Source organism: Glandiceps talaboti, chromosome 5 (genome assembly GCF_964340395.1).
Source record: "Glandiceps talaboti chromosome 5, keGlaTala1.1, whole genome shotgun sequence".
In the NCBI taxonomy this organism is placed as follows: Eukaryota; Metazoa; Hemichordata; class Enteropneusta; family Spengelidae; genus Glandiceps; species Glandiceps talaboti.
The window spans coordinates 4,342,030-4,367,282 of record NC_135553.1 but is presented as its reverse complement, the minus strand read 5'-3'; the positions used below and the strand labels follow the sequence as shown (position 1 = coordinate 4,367,282).

Here is a 25,253-nt window from a genome sequence, read left to right as displayed (position 1 = left end):
TATTAGGTTAATAACGACAATATTTAAATATCTCTCATTTCGTTTTCCATGCACCAACATGCGAAGGAATTCTTTCATGGGGGTATATTTGAAGTATAATTACTACCTGATGTGCAACAATTACATGGAATACCCCATAAAGAGAAATCTACTCTTAGTTTTGACATCATGATGCTGCCGTAAAACCAACCTTTTGCGACACCAAGCTAGCTAGCAACACAACTCACGTGTACTCTGGAGCCTATGGAGGTACATGTAGTGGTAATCATAAGGACTGGCGGTGAGCCACAGTGATTGGATCAAACAGCGAGTTTGGCAGCAACATTTTCAAAAGTTTTTTGAATTCCTCTCCATAGAAGTGACATAATATTTGTGATTGTAGGTGTACACACCAAATATGTGACGAGTATTTACTTGGCTCTGGAGACGTAAGCGTTGATTGTTGTCATCATGTTCGTTCTCGCTGAAATGACAGACACTGTACGTATCAAACCATGGCAATTTAATATCAAACTGAATGATGCAATCGGAGAAGAACTCAACAAAAAGTTAGCAAACAAGGTAGGACATCACATTATTATCTTGCATTGCATAGTAAATCCTTAGTAAAAATCTCAATCACGTGACAGAGACTGTCGATGACTTGAGAATGACTCGACTGATGCCAGTGATGGCGGTGATGGCATTGTGATGCTACTTCTATTATGGAAAAACATCTCCTCATTTCACAGTTCAACCTTTAACAGCTCTGGAAACATACGATCCGACATATCTATGTAGATGGTTCTGAGTTTTCGGAGCTCTGTACATCCATGATAAAATACATGAGATACACGTATCAATCAATCAATCAATCAATCAGTCAGTCAGTCAGTCAGTCAGTCAACTAATCAATCAATCAATCAATCAATCAATCAATCAATCAATCAATTAATTAATTAATTAATTAATTAATTAATTCAACATACACATATATCACCCAAATATGAATCTGATTGGAATAATAAATTCTCATCTGAATAACTTAAGAATAACAGTTCTTGACCTCTAGGTGGCAGTGTTATGATTTGTCAAAGAAAAATCATCAGGGGAGGCATTCAATATACAATCTAAGATTCTTTGAAGTGAACACTGGTGTGCATCAAACACTCAATGTACACTTAATAGTTGATTATACTGCCACCAAGAGGTCATCTGTTACAGGAATTATGAAGAGGATCTAAGTGTGAGGTTGAAATAACTCTTTACTATTCATAAAGGCCTAGTTCAGATTAAGATTGAAATTTAGTTGTGAGTTCTGACTGAAAAAACAACTGTTTGGCAGAGCTTTAAAATGTAAACGTTGATCCAGAACAAAAGAATGATCCTATGTAATCCATACGGCTCTACTGATATGATAAGGGTGAGGTTTTTTTTTTTTTTGTTTCTCATCTCCAATGGAATAGTCAGGCGGGTCGGGCGGGCGAAATAAAAAAAAAAGGGGGGCAAGAAAAAAAAATGTATTTTTTCAGTTCTATTCTCTGTCCTTTCTGTCCTGTTAGTCTCTATACAACTTCATTTCTCTTCTCTTTATTGATTTCCTTGTTACAAGTCTCTTTCCTTCATTTTAGCAAGGTTGACAAGTCTGTAGAACAACTTTGTAAGAAGATGATTAAATACTTATCATCCTGATGGGTGTATATCTGTAGCCATGAACTATTGTGTGATTTTATCAGGAGTACTAATACATTCGTCCTATTAATCAAAGTGGCATTGCCATCGCTAACAATGTTTTCAAGTTATCCAATTTGAACTTTAGTGTGTAACTTTTTGAAACACGTACGTGATTGTCACTGATCAGTGTGCTTGATGAATTTTCATTTATATATATCATTACTTCTATGAAACATTTTTCTTCAGTGTGAACTTGTCAAAATAATCCACCAGATAACATGTCAAGCATTTCTAGAACTCAGAACCCCTTTGGGATTTACTGTTTAAAAGTAATTAAAAGTAATAATGTAAACATTGGAATGTCTTCAAAGGTCATGCATGTCATGGGTCATGAAACGGCTATGGAGTCGGTCATTTCCCAGATAATACAACTGATTTAAAGCTAAAAACTGGTCAAGAAATTTGGAATGCAGTATGACTTTTACCAATTTTAAGCATAATTTTGAAAATGATGGAAATATTCTGAGCTATTATTGCATTGCAACAAAATGTACCGCGTGACAGTATTAATTTTGAGCCCTGTCCCTCATCAAACCTCAACGGCTTCTGCCATGATGAAAGACACATGCTGCTCTGACGTAACAAAGGGGTTGGGTGGGTGGGTGGGTGAGAGGGGGGGGGGGGTTAGACGGTGGTGTTCTGCCAAGGTTTCCAACAAGTGGGGACACAGGCCCCTTAGTTCCAAAAAGTGGTGTCATTTGACAGGGAGTGGGGTCAATTATTATTGTTTATGAAATATTCATATAAATTATCTCAGACCACTATAGAGATACTGTGGTCTGAGATATTCCATTACGTATAGACCATTAACTAACAACATAAAAAAATTCCATTCATAATAACAGTTCCCAGTGCTAAAATTTATAATTCCTTTTTTTCAGACAAGGACAATGACCAACTTCAAAATAAGTCACAGTGAACATATGATTGAATAAAAACTTTGAGAATTCCTAAACTTGTAACCACTTGTTTCATTTTTAAAATTGTTAGTACACTGCTGTGTTTATCATTCCCTCTTCAAATTCATGACATTTTGAAGAAAAAAAATCCCTGACTTTAAAAAGTACCAAATGTGAACGAAAAACTTACAAATAATAGTCAAACAAACTTTAAAATAATTTATTTTTTATTAATTAACCGTTACTGGCTGTGTATCATGATTTGGTCCTGCTATATCAAATGACAGCATAGTTACGTACCGTAAACTTGCAATGATACGGAAAGCTGACATTAGGTGTCCTTGAAACTCAGAACTTGAATCTTTAACTAAAACTATCAACAAAGTCAAAGTTGGGATGCTCTGTAAATATTACATTAATTTTTTTCTGATTTGCACAACAAGTTCGTTCTTCATGTCTGACCGGGCGCACATGCATCGGCCGTCTATAGTGGCCATGCCAGTGATTACGCATTGATTCAGTGCCCAACATTCACGTGTCACTAGCACTGTCAACATCATGCAACACGATCCCCTAACACAGCTTTTTCGGAATCAAAATACACATGTACTCATCTAATTTAACCCATCAACAAATGAAAATCACAACCTGTCCCATAAATTTGGTTCACGAAGGCTTCTGAGCTGTGGCATGGCAGATGTTCCGGTAGCAAGTTCAGTGTTTCGCACACGTCAGTGATTAGGTCAGAGGTCACGACAGTGGACAGTAGACAAAAAACATGTGACGAGAGACGTCCATTTCGACGTCTCATCTAATCCCTCTAATGTTTTAATTTGTAGATTAAGTTTATCAAAGTTGATCTTTTTGTGGCATTTTTTATGTTAACAATAGAACTGCGCGTTGTCACTGTATCTTATATGATGTTTCGCAGTCAGTATACTTCTTGTGGGATTCACGTCGAGTCAGAGCCTGGCCTGGTCCGGCCGTGGACTTAGATAATTTTGATGTCTGCCGTAAAATGAATGCGCCAAAGCGACGCAAGGTGGGAAAATTATTGCTTCATTTGTAATTTTAGGGGGCCAATGTCGCAAGGTCGTGGCCTCGGCAGAACTGGCCTAAGACGCCATGGGGAACCTTACATTTTTGCTGTGCTCAGGGGTCGGTCGGAAATAAAAAAACTTTTTTTTTTCTAATGTCGGAGCTGCAAATTAGGGTCGGTCGGGAGATGAGAAACAGAAAAATAAAAAGGGCCGCCCTAACACTAATGTGAGATTTTGATTGATTCCCTGGTCTTTTTAGTAGAACTGTGTCTGTAATTTATTAATATATTTGATTTTGTGTGTCATTTAAATGTCACATTGATTGTTTTAATTTTTATATTTTCACAGGTTGTACATAATGTAGGTTTGTGTATAGCCTTACATGACATCACAAAACTAGAAGATTCCTATCTATTCCCTGGTGATGGTGCTTCCCACACAAAGGTACATTTCCGGTATGTGGTATTCCGGCCATTCATGGATGAAATATTCATTGGGAAAATCAGAAGCTGTAGCAGGGAAGGAGTACATGGTAATAAAGAATCAAATTAATTTGATATTATAAAGGTGACGGTCTGAATTTATCAGGTATATGAAATTTAGTTTAGTGCAAAAATGGCTTTAAGCAGCACTCTTCAGATAAGGATTAAATTCTAGGTGTGAAATGCAGTTGTTTGGCAGAGCTATAGAAAAATACTTGGTCCAGAACAGAAGAATGATCCCATGTAATCCTTATTAAGATAATGCTAATGTGATGACCAGGGATTGAAACATGGCCCTTTAGGTATCCAACCACGGTTCTCATTGAAGTATACTTCATCAGGGAGTTAAGATAGGTCAAGGGACTTGTGTCATTCCATCCTCAACACCCTTGCTCTACATGGAAAGGGTTAAATAATGTGTGAGGGCATTGATGTATAAACTGCTAGGAGGAATATGTGTTTCTACGTTCCTAGTGATGAGGGTGCCCTAACATGGGTATACCTAACAGACTAACTTCAGCAAAGACTCACTGTGAAAATAACATTACAACTGTTGGTAGCAGATCTCAAGTTCAAACACAACTCAATCAAAACAAAATTCTTGTCAATACAATATAACTTTATTGACAAATAAATGCAGTTCAGTTTGCCAAGTTAACAAAATACATGAAAAAGGTGAGTATTATTGTACTAAAGAGAACTTCATTGTCAAGAAGGAAATTTGAGGTCCTTAAATGTCATGGTTTTTTTTTTCACCACTACAGTTTCACTTGGCTTCTTTGATGATATCTTGATTACTCCTGATGCACTTCAACAACCATCAAAGTTGTATCCTTTTGATCAAAATACTGCCGTGACGACTGACGTACTTTGATTGACATCACAGTACTACAAAACATACACTATGCAAATACACCAAGTAATAGTCACAAAATATGTAGTTAATGAAGTTAGTGCTAGCCTGAAAGATCAGTCATTGTTTCCAGTCACATGATCCAACCAACCAACTAACCAACCAACCTGCCTACCTACCTGGGCAGCAAGTGGTTTATACATAAGCAGGTCAAGGACTGGGTCTTTCTTTCAGACTAAGTTAGTGCGCCCTCTAGAGTTAAGCAAGTATGTAAGTGAAAGTTCACTGCTGTCTTTGAAAATTGCTGGCCCACTTCATCACATTTCTATTGATTGCAATTTTATCAGCTGCTATGACTGGTAATTCTTGATTAAACATATAGAAATAAAGTAAAAGTCACTCAAAAATAAAAATGTTAATTTAATGATTTCACATACATCTGAAGATGATAATATTACCACTGTAGTAAATGAAAATACATTTACATATTATGAGATTGATGAGTATTTGGATTGATAGCAACATCATTTGATAAAGCATACTTTTAAGTTGATCAAATTTACAATATTCGTCATAAATGCATATTTCATTTGTATGTCACATCTGTTCATAAGGATTAAAGTTTGTTGACCTCATTTTTATTAGCTAAAAATAAGATATTTCATATTATCTTGTTAGTTCAATCATGTGTATCAGAGAAAAACATCTTACAAATGTATCAAAAAGTTGAATTTTGTGTTGTTATGTGTACTTGGGTGTCTTGTATCGAAAAGAAGGAATTAGAACAAGTATGATAAGAGACCTGTCCCATGAATTTGCGCCCTCTGGTGTCAAAGTAGAGATGATTGAAAGTGAGGTAATGGTATGAAATTTTGATAGCTGGGCCCAATGTTGTATTGATGTTCAGTGATCTAACAGACTACCACCTTATAAATTTTGTACTGTCTAGATATCAATGTTTAGTAATCTTTTTGTCTTAGACCACTTCTAAATTTTGAGCCCTGGATCAGGAATACTTTGTGACTGACATTACAATTCTGTATCACTAGAGGGCGCACTGTATCTGAAAGCTCCATTTTAGTATTCCTTGACTGGTCATGTTTTATAGTGATGAGGCTGAACAAGTGTGGGTGTGGGAATACGAAACAGAAGAAGGTACACATGATTTATTTATGGATGTCAATGAGGAAATCAGATTTAAAGTAGTAGATGAAACATTTGTTGATACCACCCCAGTGGGGCCGAAGACCATAGGTGAAGGGTCAGAGGTCACAGATCAAGATGCCAAGAGATCACCATACTCATTAACGGTAAGTCCAACATGAATACATTGTAAAATTACACCCGCTGATTGTAAAGGATTAATCAAACTGACTGTCTTAAGAATGATAAGACTCCTGTGGTATAATCGGTGTCAGCAGAGGTCTCATTCTGTAACACACACCCTATTTCACAGACAGTTGTGTCCACTTTTTAAGAGTTAACTTTTTTGCATCATATGGAACATATGCAGATATTGTCTCTGAACAGAAAATATGGATTATATACGCTGGTCTATCTACATCATGACAACCCATGTCTGTGTCACTGGTTTTGTGGTGCTCAAAAATTGCCACTATTTTTCCCTATTTTTCATTTTCAGTAGGTATAAGTTATATTATTCCCAGTATTTTCCTTCATTCAGTCTGAAAATACGTAAGACCTCAGGGTTTGCCACTACTTGTCTAGTGACTCGTAGTGGCACTTAAGACCCCTTATGTCTCTCATATTTTCCTTGGCTGAATGAAGAAAAATATTGGGGAATAATATCTAATTATATATGAATTTGTGTATATATATATGTACATGTTCATATGTGTGTTTGGTTGGTTGCATGTGTGTATTATGTATGTGTGTGTGTGTGTGTGTGTGTGTGTGTGTGTGTGTGTGTGTGTGTGTATGTATGTATGTATGTGTGTGTGTGTGTGTATGTATGTATGTATGTATGTATGTATGTATGTGTGTGTGTATGTATGTATGTATGTATGTGTGTGTGTGTTTGGTTGGTTGCATGTGTGTATTATGTGTGTGCGTGTGTGTGTGTGTGTGTGTGTGTGTGTATTGTGTGTATTGTGTGTATGCATTTATTTTATGTTTCATATTCTTGGTGTAAGAATTAAACGGTCATCCTCATTGGTAGTATGGTACATGATATGAAAAATATGGAGAGATTGTATATACTTTTGATTGAAAGTAAGAAGAGAGTAGTATAGTTGATAGCAAATCATTTCTTATCAAGGTTTAAAAATCCAATACTTTTGAATCCTATTCAAATGCTGAGAAAACTTGGTATATGTTACTCACAAACCACTGGCACCACTCACAAGTTATGCAATGAACCTTTACCTTAATATTCATTAGTCCAATACCTTAGAGTCATGTTTGACAGAAATCTATTTATGGGAATTTGATTCTAGGAATAAGGACTTTGTGTGCATAATAAAATTTCACGACTAAATCTGGAGCTTTTAGACTTATTACTCTTTTGGGACTTGTTCCAAATTTAGCAAAATAATGTTATCTCTACAAAAATGAATATAGTAAGAATGTTATCGTAGTCCTGACATTTATCTCGCATTTCATCAAAATTATCTCTCTCTCTCTCTGTCCACTTGCTGTATAATATCACTTTGCCAAGTGATGACACTACTGGTTGATTGTCATGTTCTGAAAGGCACGATGGCAGAGCAATTCATTCAAATGAAATCAATGAAAATGCCTTGGGTCACCCTTTTCTTGTGAAAGACCTTAAGAACTCTTAAGAGAGTCCCTGAAGACATAACTGCTGTGAAGACGTTTTGTGAAAAAGATTATGTGCTATAAACCTGTCGAGATTTTTTATCTTCATTTTCCTAAATACGTCAGCTGAGTCAATATCAGTTATTCACGTCAAGTATTATCTTGCATACTGGTTCTGAGAAAAGCAAAGAACTTACTTCTAATTCTGCATTTTCTTTTGAATTTTCTTTTCATACCATGACAATTTAGCCCTTGGTAATGTCGAGATGTCATTCAAAACTTGATGAAATTTTACCAGATGTTCCCGGTAATGTATTCAGTTATTTCATGAACCATGGAGTGCACTCCAGCGTGTGTCGTTATGTGTCGTTATTTGCATAAATTGTTTTATGTCAGCAAAAAGCTGCATAATTCATCACAATTCTACGAAGAAACCCAAGTATATTTTGTAAAGTTTTTAAGTATGAAATATTTATTTCTAAAGAAGCCAATTCAAAAGGTTGTGATATATGTGGAATATAAAGATGAAAATAGAACATGTAGTTGTGATTCCCCAGCGTCATGTACAGAGTATTAAACTTAATTGCCTGAATACTTATAAGGGCCGCAAACTGAGTGTATACATTTTGCGGTGTAATTTTTGCTACATATTTGAAAGGTACCTGCAGTCTTCTACTTAATCCTCTTTCTATCAGGAGTACTTGTTTGTAAAAAAAAACCCCAAAAAACCTAGAAGTTGGGAAAAACAGAATTAATCACTGCTTGTTATTGACTACACTCAAACCTGGTTTGAAGATATAATTTATAAATGATCTGATGATTTAATTTGTTCATACATATAAAAAATGTAGAGGAAATCCTTACTATGCAATCAGCTGTTCCAATTCTTACTATCAATGATACCGTAATGCAAATGTAATGTCATATAAGGTGCGCATCAACATTAGCTTTAGATTAGTATAAGTCTAAAAATAATTAAATGGTGGTTTTATGTAAGTTATTACATAATTTTTTATGTACCAGAGATTGCTTGCACCATGCAGTGCAATACCAAATTATTGCATACCTTGATGCAAATAATATGCAATCATTCATTGTGTATGATTGCACAGTATCAGTTTACAGAAATTTGCTATTTCAGATAAAACATATGTAATATTAACAGAACCCCATTCTGCATGATTGAGTTCCAGTGTGGGTACGCAGAAATATTTGCTCTCTTACATTTTCACTCACTATGCTCATGAAAGTGCAGCTGTAGAGAACACTGCCAGCATTCCTGCAAATACTTCAAGTATGCCACCCTTGAACTCACACATGTATGTATGTATGTATGTATGTATGTATGTATGTATGTATGTATGTATGTATGTATGTATGTATGTGTGCGCGTGCGTGCGTGTGTGCGTGCGTGCATGCGTGTATGTATGTATGTATGTATGTATGTATGTATATATGTATGTATGTATGTATGTATGTATGTATGTATGTATATATGTATGTATGTATGTATGTATGTATGTATGTATGTATGTATGTATGTACATACATAGGTACATACGTACGTACATACTATCCTAAACAAATTTTATTACCACATAGACCTGATCATAGTAACCTCTTGTATGTGTTAACACAGAGTACAACTTTCTTTAAAGATTGAACACCTGATTAGATCAATTGGGAAGAGTTTACATATAAATGAAGCAGAAATTAGACGTGAAATACCTTGTATATAGGTCACTAAAGTACAAAATACATCTATCAATTGATTTATTATTCCTGAACTTGATTAACATTCAAGCGTAATCAGAAAAATGTCAGTTGTTATCGTCTGGTATTTAATGAATGGACTGTACAAGTTCATTTGACAACTGATAAATCCTTGGCATCTTTGTGTCTACTTGATTAGGAGAAAGTAGTGATAAAGCAGCCATGCTGAGTGAACGTAACACTAACGACAAGTGCAAGTATAGGATCCATTTGTCACATTGTTAATGGAGTTAAGGGGTCTTCTCAAATTTTGAAGTCTGATTACAAACATAACCTATTTCATCTAGGTCTACACACCTCCTCCCGTTTACATAAAAGCAATGAAGCTCAGGATGGAATCAAAATCACAGTTTGACCCCCCCCCCCCCAACACAACAATCCCCACCCTAACCCCACTCCCCATGTAATAGGTTATTTTTTATTTCGTGTTTGACTCTAGACTATTCGATTGTTGATAACTTGAGAACCTCCTTAAAGTCAGATGTTCGTACTTTCAATTGAAAAGCATGAAAATCCATCACTACATGATTTAATACCTTATTGTATGCCTAGCTGTTGATAAGGATAAAGTTCTTAACCTGCTTTCTGTTGATATGTCAACTGATCCAATTAGCCAGCATGTTTACTTTTTCAAGCCTTCATCAGTTTATTGCCCTTTCTCCTTTTACACAACTAAATATATTATCAATGTTGTTTGAGTGGTTTGCACATCAAATCGAAATGGTATCTTGTATTAAGAATGTGGTCCATTGCTGTTCATAGCCTGCACAACTATTACTTTGAAATCACCTTTGTAATTCCCTTCTTTTTTTGACAATCAAAAACAAATACACATGAGACAAGTATGTTATCCCTGCTGCACCCACAGCACAAATGTATAACTTCTCAAGATCAACACCAGTAGACGATTACTAATATCCTACAGTGCCATTTCAAACAGTGTCAACATTTAGAAAGCTAAAGGGTATAAGGTTAAAAAAAATTATGGTGAAATATTCCTTCTTTCTGCCCTTTAAATAAATTTAGCAGAGTTGAGGTGGAAAGACTTAGTGAAATCCTCGCAGAGTTGAGGTGGAAAGACTTGGTGAAAACCTAGCAGAGTTGAGGTGGAAAGACTTAGTGAAAACCTAGCAAAGTTGAGGTGGAAAGAGTTAGTGAAAACCAAGCAGAGTTGAGGTGGAAAGACTTAGTGAAAACCTAGCAGAGTTGAGGTGGAAAGACTTAGTGAAAACCTAGCAGAGTTGAGGTGGAAAGACTTACTGAAACCTAGCAGAGTTGAGGTGGAAAGACTTAGTGAAAACCTAGCAGAGTTGAGGTGGAAAGACTTACTGAAACCTAGCAGAGTTGAGGTGGAAAGACTTACTGAAACCTAGCAGAGTTGAGGTGGAAAGACTTAGTGAAAACCTAGCAGAGTTGAGGTGGAAAGACTTAGTGAAAACCTAGCAGAGTTGAGGTGGAAAGACTTAGTGAAAACCTAGCAGAGTTGAGGTGGAAAGACTTAGTGAAAACCTAGCAGAGTTGAGGTGGAAAGACTTAGTGAAAACCTAGCAGAGTTGAGGTGGAAAGACTTAGTGAAAACCTAGCAGAGTTGAGGTGGAAAGACTTAGTGAAAACCTAGCAGAGTTGAGGTGGAAAGACTTGGTGAAAACCTAGCAGAGTTGAGGTGGAAAGACTTAGTGAAAACCTAGCAGAGTTGAGGTGGAAAGACTTAGTGAAAACCTAGCAAAGTTGAGGTGGAAAGACTTAGTGAAAACCTAGCAGAGTTGAGGTGGAAAGACTTAGTGAAAACCTAGCAGAGTTGAGGTGGAAAGACTTAGTGAAAACCTAGCAGAGTTGAGGTGGAAAGACTTAGTGAAAACCTAACAGAGTTGAGGTGGAAAGACTTAGTGAAAACCTAGCAGAGTTGAGGTGGAAAGACTTAGTGAAAACCTATCAGAGTTGAGGTGGAAAGACTTAGTGAAAACCTAACAGAGTTGAGGTGGAAAGACTTAGTGAAAACCTAACAGAGTTGAGGTGGAAAGACTTAGTGAAAACCTAGCAGAGTTGAGGTGGAAAGACTTGGTGAAAACCTAGCAGAGTTGAGGTGGAAAGACTTAGTGAAAACCTAGCAGAGTTGAGGTGGAAAGACTTAGTGAAAACCTAGCAGAGTTGAGGTGGAAAGACTTAGTGAAAACCTAACAGAATTGAGGTGGAAAGACTTAGTGAAAACCTAACAGAATTGAGGTGGAAAGACTTAGTGAAAACCTAACAGAGTTGAGGTGGAAAGACTTAGTGAAAACCTAGCAGAGTTGAGGTGGAAAGACTTAGTGAAATCTAACAGAGTTGAGGTGGAAAGACTTAGTGAAAACCTAGCAGAGTTGAGGTGGAAAGACTTAGGTGGAAAGACTTAGTGAAAACCTAGCAGAGTTGAGGTGGAAAGACTTAGTGAAAACCTAGCAGAGTAGAGGTGGAAAGACTTAGTGAAAACCTAGCAGAGTTGAGGTGGAAAGACTAAGTGAAAACCTAGCAGAGTAGAGGTGGAAAGACTTAGTGAAAACCTAGCAGAGTTGAGGTGGAAAGACATAGTAAAAACCTAGCAGAGTAGAGGTGGAAAGACTTAGTGAAAACCTAACAGAGTTGAGGTGGAAAGACTTAGTGAAAACCTAGCAGAGTTGAGGTGGAAAGACTTAGTGAAATCTAACAGAGTTGAGGTGGAAAGACTTAGTGAAAACCTAGCAGAGTTGAGGTGGAAAGACTTAGGTGGAAAGACTTAGTGAAAACCTAGCAGAGTTGAGGTGGAAAGACTTAGTGAAAACCTAGCAGAGTAGAGGTGGAAAGACTTAGTGAAAACCTAGCAGAGTAGAGGTGGAAAGACTTAGTGAAAACCTAGCAGAGTTGAGGTGGAAAGACATAGTGAAAACCTAGCAGAGTAGAGGTGGAAAGACTTAGTGAAAACCTAGCAGAGTTGAGGTGGAAAGACATAGTAAAAACCTAGCAGAGTAGAGGTGGAAAGACTTAGTGAAAACCTAGCAGAGTTGAGGTGGAAAGACTTAGTGAAAACCTAGCAGAGTTGAGGTGGAAAGACTTAGTGAAAACCTAACAGAATTGAGGTGGAAAGACTTAGTGAAAACCTAGCAGAGTTGAGGTGGAAAGACTTGGTGAAAACCTAGCAGAGTTGAGGTGGAAAGACTTAGTGAAAACCTAGCAAACTATTTAAACTGTAAACTAAGTCTTCAGTACTTAAAGACTCTAGGGATTGATCACATGGTAACACTATCCAATGGCATAGAACAGATTGTGGTTTTGTTCGTTTACAGATACAACAAAACTGTAGATACATCAATCATTGTTTGAACTGAAAACAGTTGAAGCACCATTCATTCATGCATATAGGTATTATGATAGATTGTTATAAGACCTGTATGTGTATCATATGTTGCTATCATCCATTTATCCTATCATTAATCAATTTTGAACACAGGTGTTGAATTCAGGGTCTACTTGTTTAATGTGTGTTAATTAATTATACTGCTAATGACTTGCTAAATTAACAGTAGCTGTTTATTAGACTTAAAGAAATATTGGAGTTCATACTATAAATAATCAAGATAGATGGTAGTAAATTCCTCTTTCTTTTTGAAAAGAAACATTGTGCATGTTTCAAAAAGAGAAATGTGAAGGTCTATTATCCAAATGTGAATGAAAGATTACATCAGTGTATGCATTCTACTGGTATTTGCACTGCTGTGCACTACTGAAAACGTAATTCCATACCTGTATGCAAATGAACGTGCAAACTCCATGTACACAAAATCATGTGAAAGCACCATTGTAAATTTTATGAAATTTATGGTTTGGGATAACCATATATAAAAATAACAGAATGGTATAACACATGAGTGCTACTGTGAGAACTTAGGGTATTAACACTCACGCTTTCTACCAGACGATAAAATGTAGTAATTTTTAGTAAGATATTTGTCATGCCAGATGATAAAACAAATTTAGTAACATTTTTGTTGAGCCAGATGATATTCTGGCTTCTATTGTATATTGCCTGGACCAGTTGTTTGTTAGTTTGTTTGTTAACAACTTTGCAGATTTATGTCAAGTACTGATACAATTTGCATGTAATTACTGGGCAATCATACAGCTAGTGAAACAACGATGTGATTAACTTGAAATTATGAGCAAAAACTGTATTTGAAAATTCTACTTGTTTGCGTATACTTCACGTATTTCTATTCTAGTATCAAATGATGCCACTTAAGTTAAGGGTTAAGGAAATCTGGGTCGAATGTGAATATCTGTCACTCATGGCCCTTTTTGATACATCAAAGTCTTCAGTTACTTCAACTCTGAAAGCCTACATGAAATATTGATATTGATGTATTAATCTATTACAAAATATCTATAAATATAGTTTTAGTGTCTATCTACTGCATTATGTAGACAAGATTAAAAAAATACATTCCATCAACTCATCTTAAGATAGATTGAAGTAAGCCTATTTTAATCACGTAAATGTACCAATCATGTAAATATAACATATTACTTTGTCATTATGACTTAATGTCAGAGATTTTTTCATCATCTTTGTCAAATTGTGTCATAATTTCATATTTTATTCCGATTAGTAGTACGTGGGATGTGATTAGGTAAAAATAGACTAATCTCAGAAAGACAGTCAGAAAAAAGGAAATGTGAAAATCTCAGGTTTGTTTTACTTTGGTGAAGTAACTATTTAGCAAGTAGCTCTATATGAAATTATGTCCATCAAATTCTATCATAATTTTTTTTTAATTTTTTGTATTTATTCAGATTTGTGCAAGTATTTCATGTAGGTAGTATAAAAATAGACTAAATTTCAAACTTTGGCAGGAAAAATGAATCAGATTTCTTATTTTGGCAGGACTATACTATTGAAAATAGTATGTGATACCTAAGAGCTGGATCGATACTTTGGAATATTGGTGTTATGATTTTGTGCACAGCATTAAAATTAGTAAATTTGACAACTTTTAGGTGACCTGCATATACTGCATGCAGGGCTTGAAACTGGAACCAATAATATTGATTTTTGGTATGAAATTAATTTATCAGAACAACAGTATTACGCAAAAATAATGTCCGGGCAACTGTCCTAATTCTATGATTCTCATGACCCAACTGACCCTCTGTTTCTTCATTCTTGCAAAGTAATAAAAATGATGCCCTCTATGGCAGGATTAGAAAAATCACAACATCACAGATTGTACATGGCGACCGGCCACAGGAGCATGTATACATATCTGAGTAAAAATTATCATTTTGTGGTGAAATTTGGGAACTTCAATTAAATAAATGGTTCAACATTTCCTTCTGACCTTAAGTGTCATTTCTAAGTCATTCAGAATGTTGAAGTATGATTATGGATTGAAAGTATCACCAACATGTACTCATAATTTTATTGTTTCTATACTTTTTGTTTAACTGACTGACTGACTGACTGACTGACTGACTGACTTGTCATTTTGAAGATGTTATTATGAGACCTATATAATTAAGTACTGGGTATGTGCGCCCTCACAGATTGACACTCTAGGAAGTATAATGTATAAGAATGATATACTTTTAATAGCAGATACTGCTTCATGAAATTAAGTGATTTGATCTGTAGTCAGAAATTCCACTACATTCATAATAAAAGTGAATGTTTGACATTATTCAACATTTACTGCTCTTGTAATTTGTGGTCAGTACCTTACTTTTATTGATAGTTACATGAGTGTCTTTATACATGGATTACCATAGCTATCTTATCATATGATCAAATACATGTACTTCAAATTCAGAGCACGATGCGTTGATGACCTGAACTGTGCCGTAGTTACCACTTCACAGCATGTGATCGTCATCCCAAAAGCAATGTTCATCATCCTTTGCATATCAAAGTATAATATCAATGTCTTGTTTTCTGAGCACAAATGAACTCAGGTTCAGATGTGCTGTAGGCATTGTGAATCATGTCTGTGTGAGTGGGAGTGTGTGTGTCTTTCTCTCCCATTTCTCTGTGTTCATGTGGATATGTGTTTGTGGATATAGATTGTGTGTGTGTGTGTGTGTGTATGTATATGTGTGTGTTTGTGTATGTGTATGTGTGCATGTGTGTGTGGTGTGCGTGTGGCTGTGTGTGTGTGTGTGTGTGTGTGTGTGTGTGTGTGTGTGCGGTGTATATGTGTGTCTGTGTCTGTGTGTGTGTGTTAAAGTGGAAGTCGAAATCAGTGGACTGATTGTGTTCACAATCTTTATCTCAGACACAAGTAAACTATGTAAATATTTCTGAGGGTCATGCTATTTTCCTGACTCCCATTATCCAGCAGTCAACCTCTGTATACGTGACATCTTGTATTGTAAAATTTATATTTGGTGTATGGGTAATAAACTAAAGTATCTAGAGACTAATCAGTAGATTTGTGTGATATTTTATGAGATGTTTCTAGGGCTGTCTATATGAAAGATTATTCAAAGTAATATGACATATCTCTGATATGCAAATATGTTTCAAGAATAACAAAAATATGATCAAAAGTCTTCAATTTAGAAGGGTTTTCTAGTTGTTGGGAGTTTACCAAGGTTTGCCTAGGTCGGATATCAGTCATGGTAAAGTCTTATTAACAGGCAAATGTGAAATGAAAGTTTGATTTTTTTGTTCAAAGTCTGCAAACTGACTATTTTTATAGTTAAAGTCTATTTTTATACTTTAAGTGTCATCAGACAGGCTCCAAAGCCAATGGTATTTTTCTTTTCACTTTCAACATAACAGATAAGACAGTGGTTATGTTACAACATGTAAAGTGTACTTATAGATGTAGACAAATAAAATGCCTCTCACAAAAGACATTGTAACACATTCACATCTATAGAATGGCTTAATTCCGACTGGTATGCTGACAAACAGAGAGTATATAGACCACACAATGTATTCCAAATACCCACAGGCTCTGAGACAAGATGGAAGTATGAGCAAGCCAGTGAAATAATTCTATGTGCAAACAGGAATTCAAAGAATCATGAAATGCTATGAAATGAAAACCCTTCAAGCTAGTTTCTCTCCTGCACTCTGTTTGTTAGCTGAAACTAAAATAGCATTTTGATGAATGTATTTACAAATGTGTTACGTGTCAAAGGCCTAGACCAGGAATACAGTGTATCTAGAAATGTCTAGCTATATAGAACCTATGTTTAGGGTGAGTCTTGACAATGTCCCATCAACATCATGGGGATGATACCATTGTGGTCAACCCCAGACCGAATTTTTAGACCCATTTTGACCAAAATCCAACACCCCATTTCAGACCCATTTAGACCCATTTTGACCAAAACCCAACAGATCCTTACAGGTTTTTAGAAGATCAAATTTTAGACCAAAAATATATTTGTAGTAGTTCCATATTAAGGAAATGGTGGATTGCAAAATATAGTTCTCACTCTTGTATTTTTTCTGTCATGAGGCAAAATTTTTGGAGTAATTATGGCACATTTATGATTTGAAAAAAGGACAATGGACCTCATTTTAGACAGAGTAAAAATAATGTAGAGTGGATGTGATTTTAGACTCTTCAGTCGAAAAAAAACCCAGACCCCACTTTAGACCAAAGAGCTCATACATGCACCTAAAGGTTTTGTTTTGTCAATAATTTACATGTCATATATAATGTTTAATAGTTGGTAGGCAATGTAATAACATTGATAACATCAATAATATACTTGGAATTTACATAGTTTTATTGTCATTATGCAACCCCCCCCCCCCCCCTTTGGTGATCCGACGTCACTTTCAATGCATTAATTATGCTTATTATTTACCGAGATTTCATGAATTTCTTCAGCAAACTCAATTCTTCTGACTTATGACTCATTCATGTATTTGATTCACGTCTGACAAGAAACTGATTTCTTTAACAATCTTGATATTGGAATCAGTGTTTTTACCAAATTTTCTAGAATGCCAGTAAATGAGAAGGGTGGGGGTGGGGTAGGGGTGGGATGGGCGAAGTTGTACAATATATGGAGTTCCACATGCATTCTGATAATTCCCACACATTTTTGTGAGGAACCCCAATGAATAATCTGTGTATATGGAGTGTGAAGGGGAGTTCTCATCTATTAATAAACCTGTATATCTGTGACCTTGACATTGACATTGACAATGACAATGACATTGACAGCTAGAAATTGAATGTTGTGCATGCAAGTTCATTTTATCATAAATTGTTGCAAATAATTGTATATTGATGTCAGACTCAGCCATTTGGTCATTTTAGGAATGCGTATTTTATGACAGATCCCGTACAAAATACAGTATGGTATATTGAAATATATATTATAAAAACATTCTCCCTTCATACATGTAAATACAACTTTTTAAAGGACAACAAAGCATTAGGCTGATTTTGTCCTAGCTGCTTTAGTTGATGTCCAGTATAAAGTCATTTAAGGTTGCTTTACCACCACGCCCACCTAAGCATCGTGTGATTTCTCTACAAATGAGAGAAGTAAAATTATTCAAATTAGTCCTAATTGACAGCACATTAGTGTTAGGGACTCTGTCTCCATGTTCATATGCAGAATTTCATGACTATGTAGTGTTGTACAGGATAAGGAATACAAATTAATATAATGTAGTGTTGTGACGTTTGGTCGTCATGGCAACACATTAGAGTACATTCACCCCTTTACACATAGTACTTGAACATTGACTTGGTAAATTTCCCTAATGAGATGAGTCACTCATTGTCATCTACTATATTAAGACTGTTGTAATGTCATGAAATGATAATTTGGAAATTATTCAGCATCCAGCCATGAGAACTAAGAAGATAACGACATGTATCGTCACCTGAGAGAGATGACACCAACCTCACTGTCATTCATTTTATGTGTATTCCCATGGCTCAAACAAAATGGCATGTATACTTAATGAATCCTATCACTTTTAATCATCATCACCTGCTTACAATTTACTAAAGACAAAATCCCAGTTGGAGAAAGGTCACCTGTCTGTCAAAACGTAGTTAACAACGTCTGGTCTAAACTAGGTATTTTTGTAAGGGGGTCGGTCTCCTGGGGACAACAAATCATCACTTTGTGTCAATGTTCATGTATTGATGGATACTGTATCCATCTATTTAGTTTTGATTGATGTGTTATTAGGCCACGGTGCACTTATTCATCGTTTGTCAGTCTTGAAATAGAGTGACGCAATGGAAAGCATTACTTGTGGTGATGAATGTCAAAGAATTACAGGAAGGTTAGTCATATCTGTTACAAGAACAAATATGCAATCATTTCAATATATTCACAAACATACAGAAGATTTTGTGGCCACAAATTGTCTTATTTGCTATGACATTTCTTGATTTAGTGTCAAAACAGAAAACAACGCTGACAGCTAATCTCAAATTCACCATGATACTTACAAGTGTTTGTGGTTCATTTGCAGATTTAGTATCAAATGGAAATCAATGAATCAACGACATGTGTGATTTCTAATAGATTTAATATCAGGCCAGTGTTGACAAATGTACTCTATTTACTAGAGCATCTAAACCAGTACAGTCAAATTGTCTGAAACAAATAATAAATAACAACACTGGGTATAGCTTACTTCCTTTATAGGTTAAATTTTTGAAATTTACAATTATAACTGTCCCTGTATGATTTATTTTCCACTTTTTAGCACCTTTTTTGTGTTGATGACTTTCTCAATGGAAAATGTAAAACCAGTGCTGAAGAATTCTCTGTAACCCACACCTTGATGTGTGTGAGGGTTGTCGGTGGCTGAGTGGTTAAACCACATGCCTCTTACCACTACAGTCAGGGTTCGAATTCATTCAGGGTTTGATTAAATTTACCATGCTGTTAGTAAGAAGAGTGTCATTCAGTATGATTCTACCGAACAACACTAGTTTTTCCTTGGGTACTCTGGTTTCCTCCTGCACTAACACCGAACCTTCCTCCTGTTATTGGACAATGCCTGTAGGATGGTGTATAAGTAAATAAATAAAAATAAATAAATAAATAAACAATTATTCTGTTTGAGATTTAGCTTTAAACTAGTTAGTGGAGCAGAGAACAGCAGATTTCTGGTGGAATTGTTCAAAATGTGATACAAAGTGGTTCACAATGACGTTTGTGCGCGATTGTGTTCTTTATTTAGCATGAGTCCATACTGATAGATTTTCATGAATATCGTAAAACATGTGTGATTGGTTTATAAAAATACAATGTAGCATCAAACCAACAATGATGAATTTTGTCAAACTCGCAATAAAGTTTATATATGTATGAAACAATAATAACACCAAGTCAGTGCTGAAGAATTGTCAGAAATCCAGTCAACACCTAGATGTGTCTAAATGTGTGTAATTCTGTTCTAGATTTATCATCAAATCAGTATCTACAAATTGTCTGAAATTCACAATAAAACTTGGTACTGTGTGATTCCTTCTTAGATTAGATATCAAACCAGCAATCCTGTATTGCCTTAGGTTCAACTAACAATGGTGTTTGCATGTGTGATATTCATTTCAAGAATTAGTGTCAAACCATTGCTGACACAATTCTTTCCAAATCACAACGTTTTGTACATATGTGTTTGGTTTCCACATTTAATCTCAAATCTGTGCCGAAGATTTTTCTCAAATTCACAAATGATTCTTGTGATGTGTGTCACTTACAATTCATTTCTAGACTCAAATGTCAAATGAGAAGACAATTTTTTTCAAAATTCACAATAAAGCTTACATGGACAATGATTGTGTGTGTGTGTGTGTGTGTGTGTGTGTGTGTGTGTGTGTGTGTGTGTGTGTGTGTGTGTGTGTGTGTGTGTGTGTGTTTGTGTGTGTGTGTCTGTCTGTCTGTCTGTCTGTCTGTCTGTCTGTCTGTCTGTCTGTACGTACGTGCAATATGTTCTAGATTTAGCACCAGCCTGTTAATGGAAGTCAATAGCATTCCACATTACAATGTAAGCCTATTAAAAATATGAAGGATATTATTTTGAAAATGATTTTGAATATTGACCCCAACAATATGTCATTGTCTATTACTGTTTGACTACTTTGTGTACATGCTCATACATTAAATTGTGTGAACAAATTCCTAGACAGTAATAATGAAATGAGAATGTCATACAAGACACTAAACAAGTGAAAATATACCTAAATAAGAAACCAACTGTAAGAAAAACTGTAGAACAAAATTCAACCAATCATAATCTCTAAAACTGTTTCTGTAAAGAATAGAATATTGAATATTAGAATATTGCATAAGACAAGCCTCTCATAAAACTGAGCATGCACTTGTAGTTAATAAGTAATGATCAATTTTGAAACAATTCTATGTTTATATATAGACATAGTCAATTTGAATTTATGGATATCATAAAAATAAAATAAAAATGAGGATCAGATAAAAAAATTATCATCAGATTGTCACCAAGACATTGTGCACATGTCATGAGAAACAAAGAGATTATTGTATATGGCCACCACCATGCTGTACAACAGACAAAGAGATGTGCATCACTTTATTCACACCTTTTGAGAATGTCAGTGTCTAATTGCAGTTTGCACTTCCTCAGTTGATAACATATACAATGGTTATCATCTCCTTGCTGTCCAATCAGCACTGTATCCTCACTTCCACCCACACTGATCTAGTTTTTGGATCTATTATTCATAGAAAATTTGAACCTTCGGAGTCCAGGGAAATTCTAATCAAAATGCGCAATGTAGATAATGGAAATGTCTATGTTTCTAGTATGATAAGAGTTGAATTATCAAACATTGACTGACTTTCTTGTAAAGCACAAAAACCTATCAATGTTGAGAATCTTGTTTAACCGCAGAATCTACTGGGAGTTTAGAAGAACTGATCATATTTGACTTACATTATACATGTTACTTTATTGAATGCAGATTAGTATTACTGTGCTTGTATTTGTAATACTTTACAGTAGAAGTAGATTTGGATCAATATCGTGAAAGTCAGTGCAAGAAGCTAAATATTGAATTAGATCACCTTAGTACAAGTATTAGAAGACTTAGTCATATTCAAACAATGTTTCACTGCTTCTAGGTGATATGGTATGTCAATTTCTGATTCAGTGCATTTCTGTCTTTGATATGTAACACCATAAGAGGATATTTTTTTGAAGTTTTCAAGCTGTGTGTTTGTATATGTGTGTATGTGTGTGTGAGTGTGTGTGTGTGTGTGTGTGTGTGTGTTTGTATTTATGTATGTCTGTATGTATGTATGTATGTATGTATGTATGTATGTATGTATGTATGTATGTGTAGCATGTATGTACGTTGTGTGTGTATGTATGTATGTATGTATGTATGTATGTATGTACGTTGTGTGTGTATGTATGTATGTATGTATGTATGTATGTATGTATGTATGTATGTATGTTTGTGCGTGTATATATGTATATATATGACATGCATATGCATGCCTTTGTGGTTCTGAGCATTTGTGACATAGAACAGAAAATGAGTTAATGACCACTAGCATATTCTCATAGTTTTCATCGTACATCCTGATGTCTGTAATGGATATGATTCTGCTACACTTTAATATCATTAGATACGGATTTGCATGCCTTGAATAACAATAAGCTAATTTGCATAATCACTTATCACTATGCATGTCAGGAAAATGATATGCATGATTAATGTGTATGTCTTATGCAGAAATTATCATGTTGCTACTCTCTGTTCATACAGATACTGTATTATCTCTAAAATGTAATATTCAGTTGGCAATACCAAAGATAAATCAATGAAATAACGGCATGTAAATTCAAAGATTGCCAGCAAAGCACTTAGTATTGATGTGTATGTTTATACAGCTTGACATGAATCAAACATGAATGTAAAAAACCCACAAATGTGAACAAACAAGGTGAATGTAATTGGTTTTAAGAGGTCGCTTTTTTCTGACCTTTCATTATTTTTGCAGGGGTCCATCAGTGAACCGGGACTAGGGCTATTATCATGGTGGAATAGTGGATAGAAGATGATGTCTGCATGTTAAGTCTATAGCTCTTCCCTGTGAGAGATAAAACACAGTTTGGATGATATCAGGATGTCAACACATCTACTGATTACATGCCTCTGTGACGAAAAGAAGCCTGATGATGTCATCGATTTGTGAATTAACATCAACTTGTTTATAGGAGAAGATAATATGAATGACATTGACAATAATAGTGACTCTGTTTGAGAGAGTAAATAATCTGCCTGTGGGTGTACATTGAGATTATTTTTTTTCACTTTTCTTTTTTATACAGAAAGAGACATTTTTGTGTGTCCAACCATATTCAGAAGCCAGGATTTCTTTGTGATGATGCATTTGTTTCAGTACAACAGACATAACATAGAGACTCATAGTTATGACAAATCGAATAGGGTCTAGTGACAATCAATCTGTTTAGAGACAATTGTATACATGTGTAGATACAAACACTAAATTAATGCTTTTCCATTGCTCTATCGACAACACTACACTAGCCTGTTTTGCCAGTGCCCGTCTATGGTAAAAGATTATCAATAGTGATCGGTGATTTGCTACCAATAATTACAATACCATTGCTCATCCAGTTTTCCATGTCTCATGAATAATCAGCACCAGTCTGGTAGTTACAGTATCATCCAGTCTGTTGTTTTTCACAAACACCATTTTCGTAATCGTTCTAGATAAAGAAACTAAAAATAACTGACTTTGCCAGTATGTCAAAACTTTCAAGGTCAAAACATATTTTGATTGTAATGTCGTTAAATTATATTTTTGAGTACTACATTTGTTTTTAATTCATTACTATTTCTTTTTATAGTTGCAGTAATGTAGTTCAAGTACGTTAAAGAATTTGTTGTTTTTATCTGTAAAGTCCCTTACAAGAAAGTACATGTTTTGATTTTCAATTTTCCAATTGCAAGGTGAATTGTTTAGTGTTTATTACATTGTAAACTGATGGAAAGACATGTTGACCTCTTGGAGTGTGAGTAATTTTATAGAACATAGACCAAATGCCATCATAAAAGAGAGGGGGAGTTTACATGTAAACTCAGGGTATGGTCAGGTGACAACCATCCCCAGAGTAGTATGTGTAAACCCTCCTGCACATACAGAATACATGGTGTTGTATTGGGAGATGTGCAATGCATCTTGGAACCGGCAACAGGTCTATTGTGTACATGCATGATGACAGAAATAAAAGGAACCTTACACAAAGACTGGACAGATATACATTTGAAACATATTGTGTGGAATAAAATTAACGAGGATGCTAGGAAATTGAAATGTGTCCATTTCTGTAGAGTGCATGGATCAGCTTTGTTGTAAGTCATGCTTTTGTGAATCCAAGGAAAGATGTTTTGTGAGAAATTTAATTGAGTTGTATGATTTACAGAGCTAGGGTATTTTCAATATATTGTTAATAGACCACCTGGCAGTACTTAGCAGTTGCAGTGTATCATGCAGTACTTGGTAGTCGCAGTGTATCATGCAGTATTTGGCAGTCACATGTATCATGCAATACTTGACAGTTGTAGTGTATCATGCAGTACTTGGTAGTCACAGTGTATCATGCAGTACTTGGTAGTCACATGTATCATGCAATACTTGACAGTCGCAGTGTATCATGCAGTACTTGGTAGTCGCAGTGTATCATGCAGTACTTGGTAGTCACAGTGTATCATGCAGTACTTGGTAGTCACAGTGCTAGATATATTTGAAGCCATGCTCAGCATAACTGAAAAGTTTATGTGCCTTTTTTGGCCATAAAAAACGAAATTGTATCTACTGCAATTGAACCTTCACAAATCATGTGCGAAATCCACACAAACCATGAATATTGAATGAATTTGATAACAGTAAATCCAATATTGTTTAAGCAAAATAAATGAATGATTAGAAAATCTTGAAAAGTCGTTATGTGAGTTATGATACTACAAAATATGAAAGGAAGTGAATAGAATAAGGAGTACTTGCACTAGTTTCAATGGTAAACTACTTCAGAAACTAACCAATGCAGAATATTAATTTGTAGGTTTTCAATTTGTATTCTTCACTGTAACAAGACATACACCATTTTATGTATTTATTGTTGTATTTAATGGCTTTACTAAAGCTTCACTTCCTACATTACATTCTAAGAAGTCACCGAGGTTAATGTCAGAAAATAAAATGTGAACTATTTGCATGATGCCAGGAGGTGATTAGCAATGTTTTAAGAGAGAATGACTTGTTCGTTAACAAAAAGTAAAAGAGCCTGACAGTGACTTTGAAATGGGTTCCGTCAGTCTATGCATTTGTCCATGTCCAGCCATACCTATGACATTCACGAGTCAATTTCTTTCAAACGGGTCACAAAGCTGACGTTCTATAGTGGTCATATGCACGTTACTTATTTTTGTAACCTAATATTAAATTTGGCAGAATAGTGACAATTTGTTGTAAAAATCGACTGTGTGTACAAGACCTGCAGAACTGCAATACATAGAGACTCAGTTCAAGTGTCCACTTCCATGTTTCATGTGACTTTTGTGCTCGTACCAGTAGATTCACCAAGTTCACATTTCAGGTTCTATCAAAATGTTTTACCTTCAGTAAGTGGGGGTGTTGGATTACCATAGTCAGTCATTATTTATTTATTTATTTATTTATTTACCATCCAACAGGTATTGCCCAA

At 35.3% G+C, this 25,253-nt stretch overlaps 1 protein-coding gene across 1 annotated transcript; it reads left to right on the top strand.

The window, feature by feature from the left end:
• Positions 1 to 238: 238 nt before the first annotated feature.
• On the top strand, positions 239 to 24,392 carry LOC144435283 (DNA-directed RNA polymerase III subunit RPC8-like). Its single transcript, XM_078123872.1, has 5 exons — positions 239 to 561; positions 4,001 to 4,184; positions 4,899 to 4,962; positions 6,096 to 6,297; positions 22,523 to 24,392. Exons 1-5 carry the CDS (start codon positions 451 to 453, stop codon positions 22,574 to 22,576), a joined length of 615 nt encoding a protein of 204 aa, XP_077979998.1. The 5' UTR covers positions 239 to 450; the 3' UTR covers positions 22,577 to 24,392.
• The last annotated feature ends 861 nt before the right edge of the window (positions 24,393 to 25,253 follow it).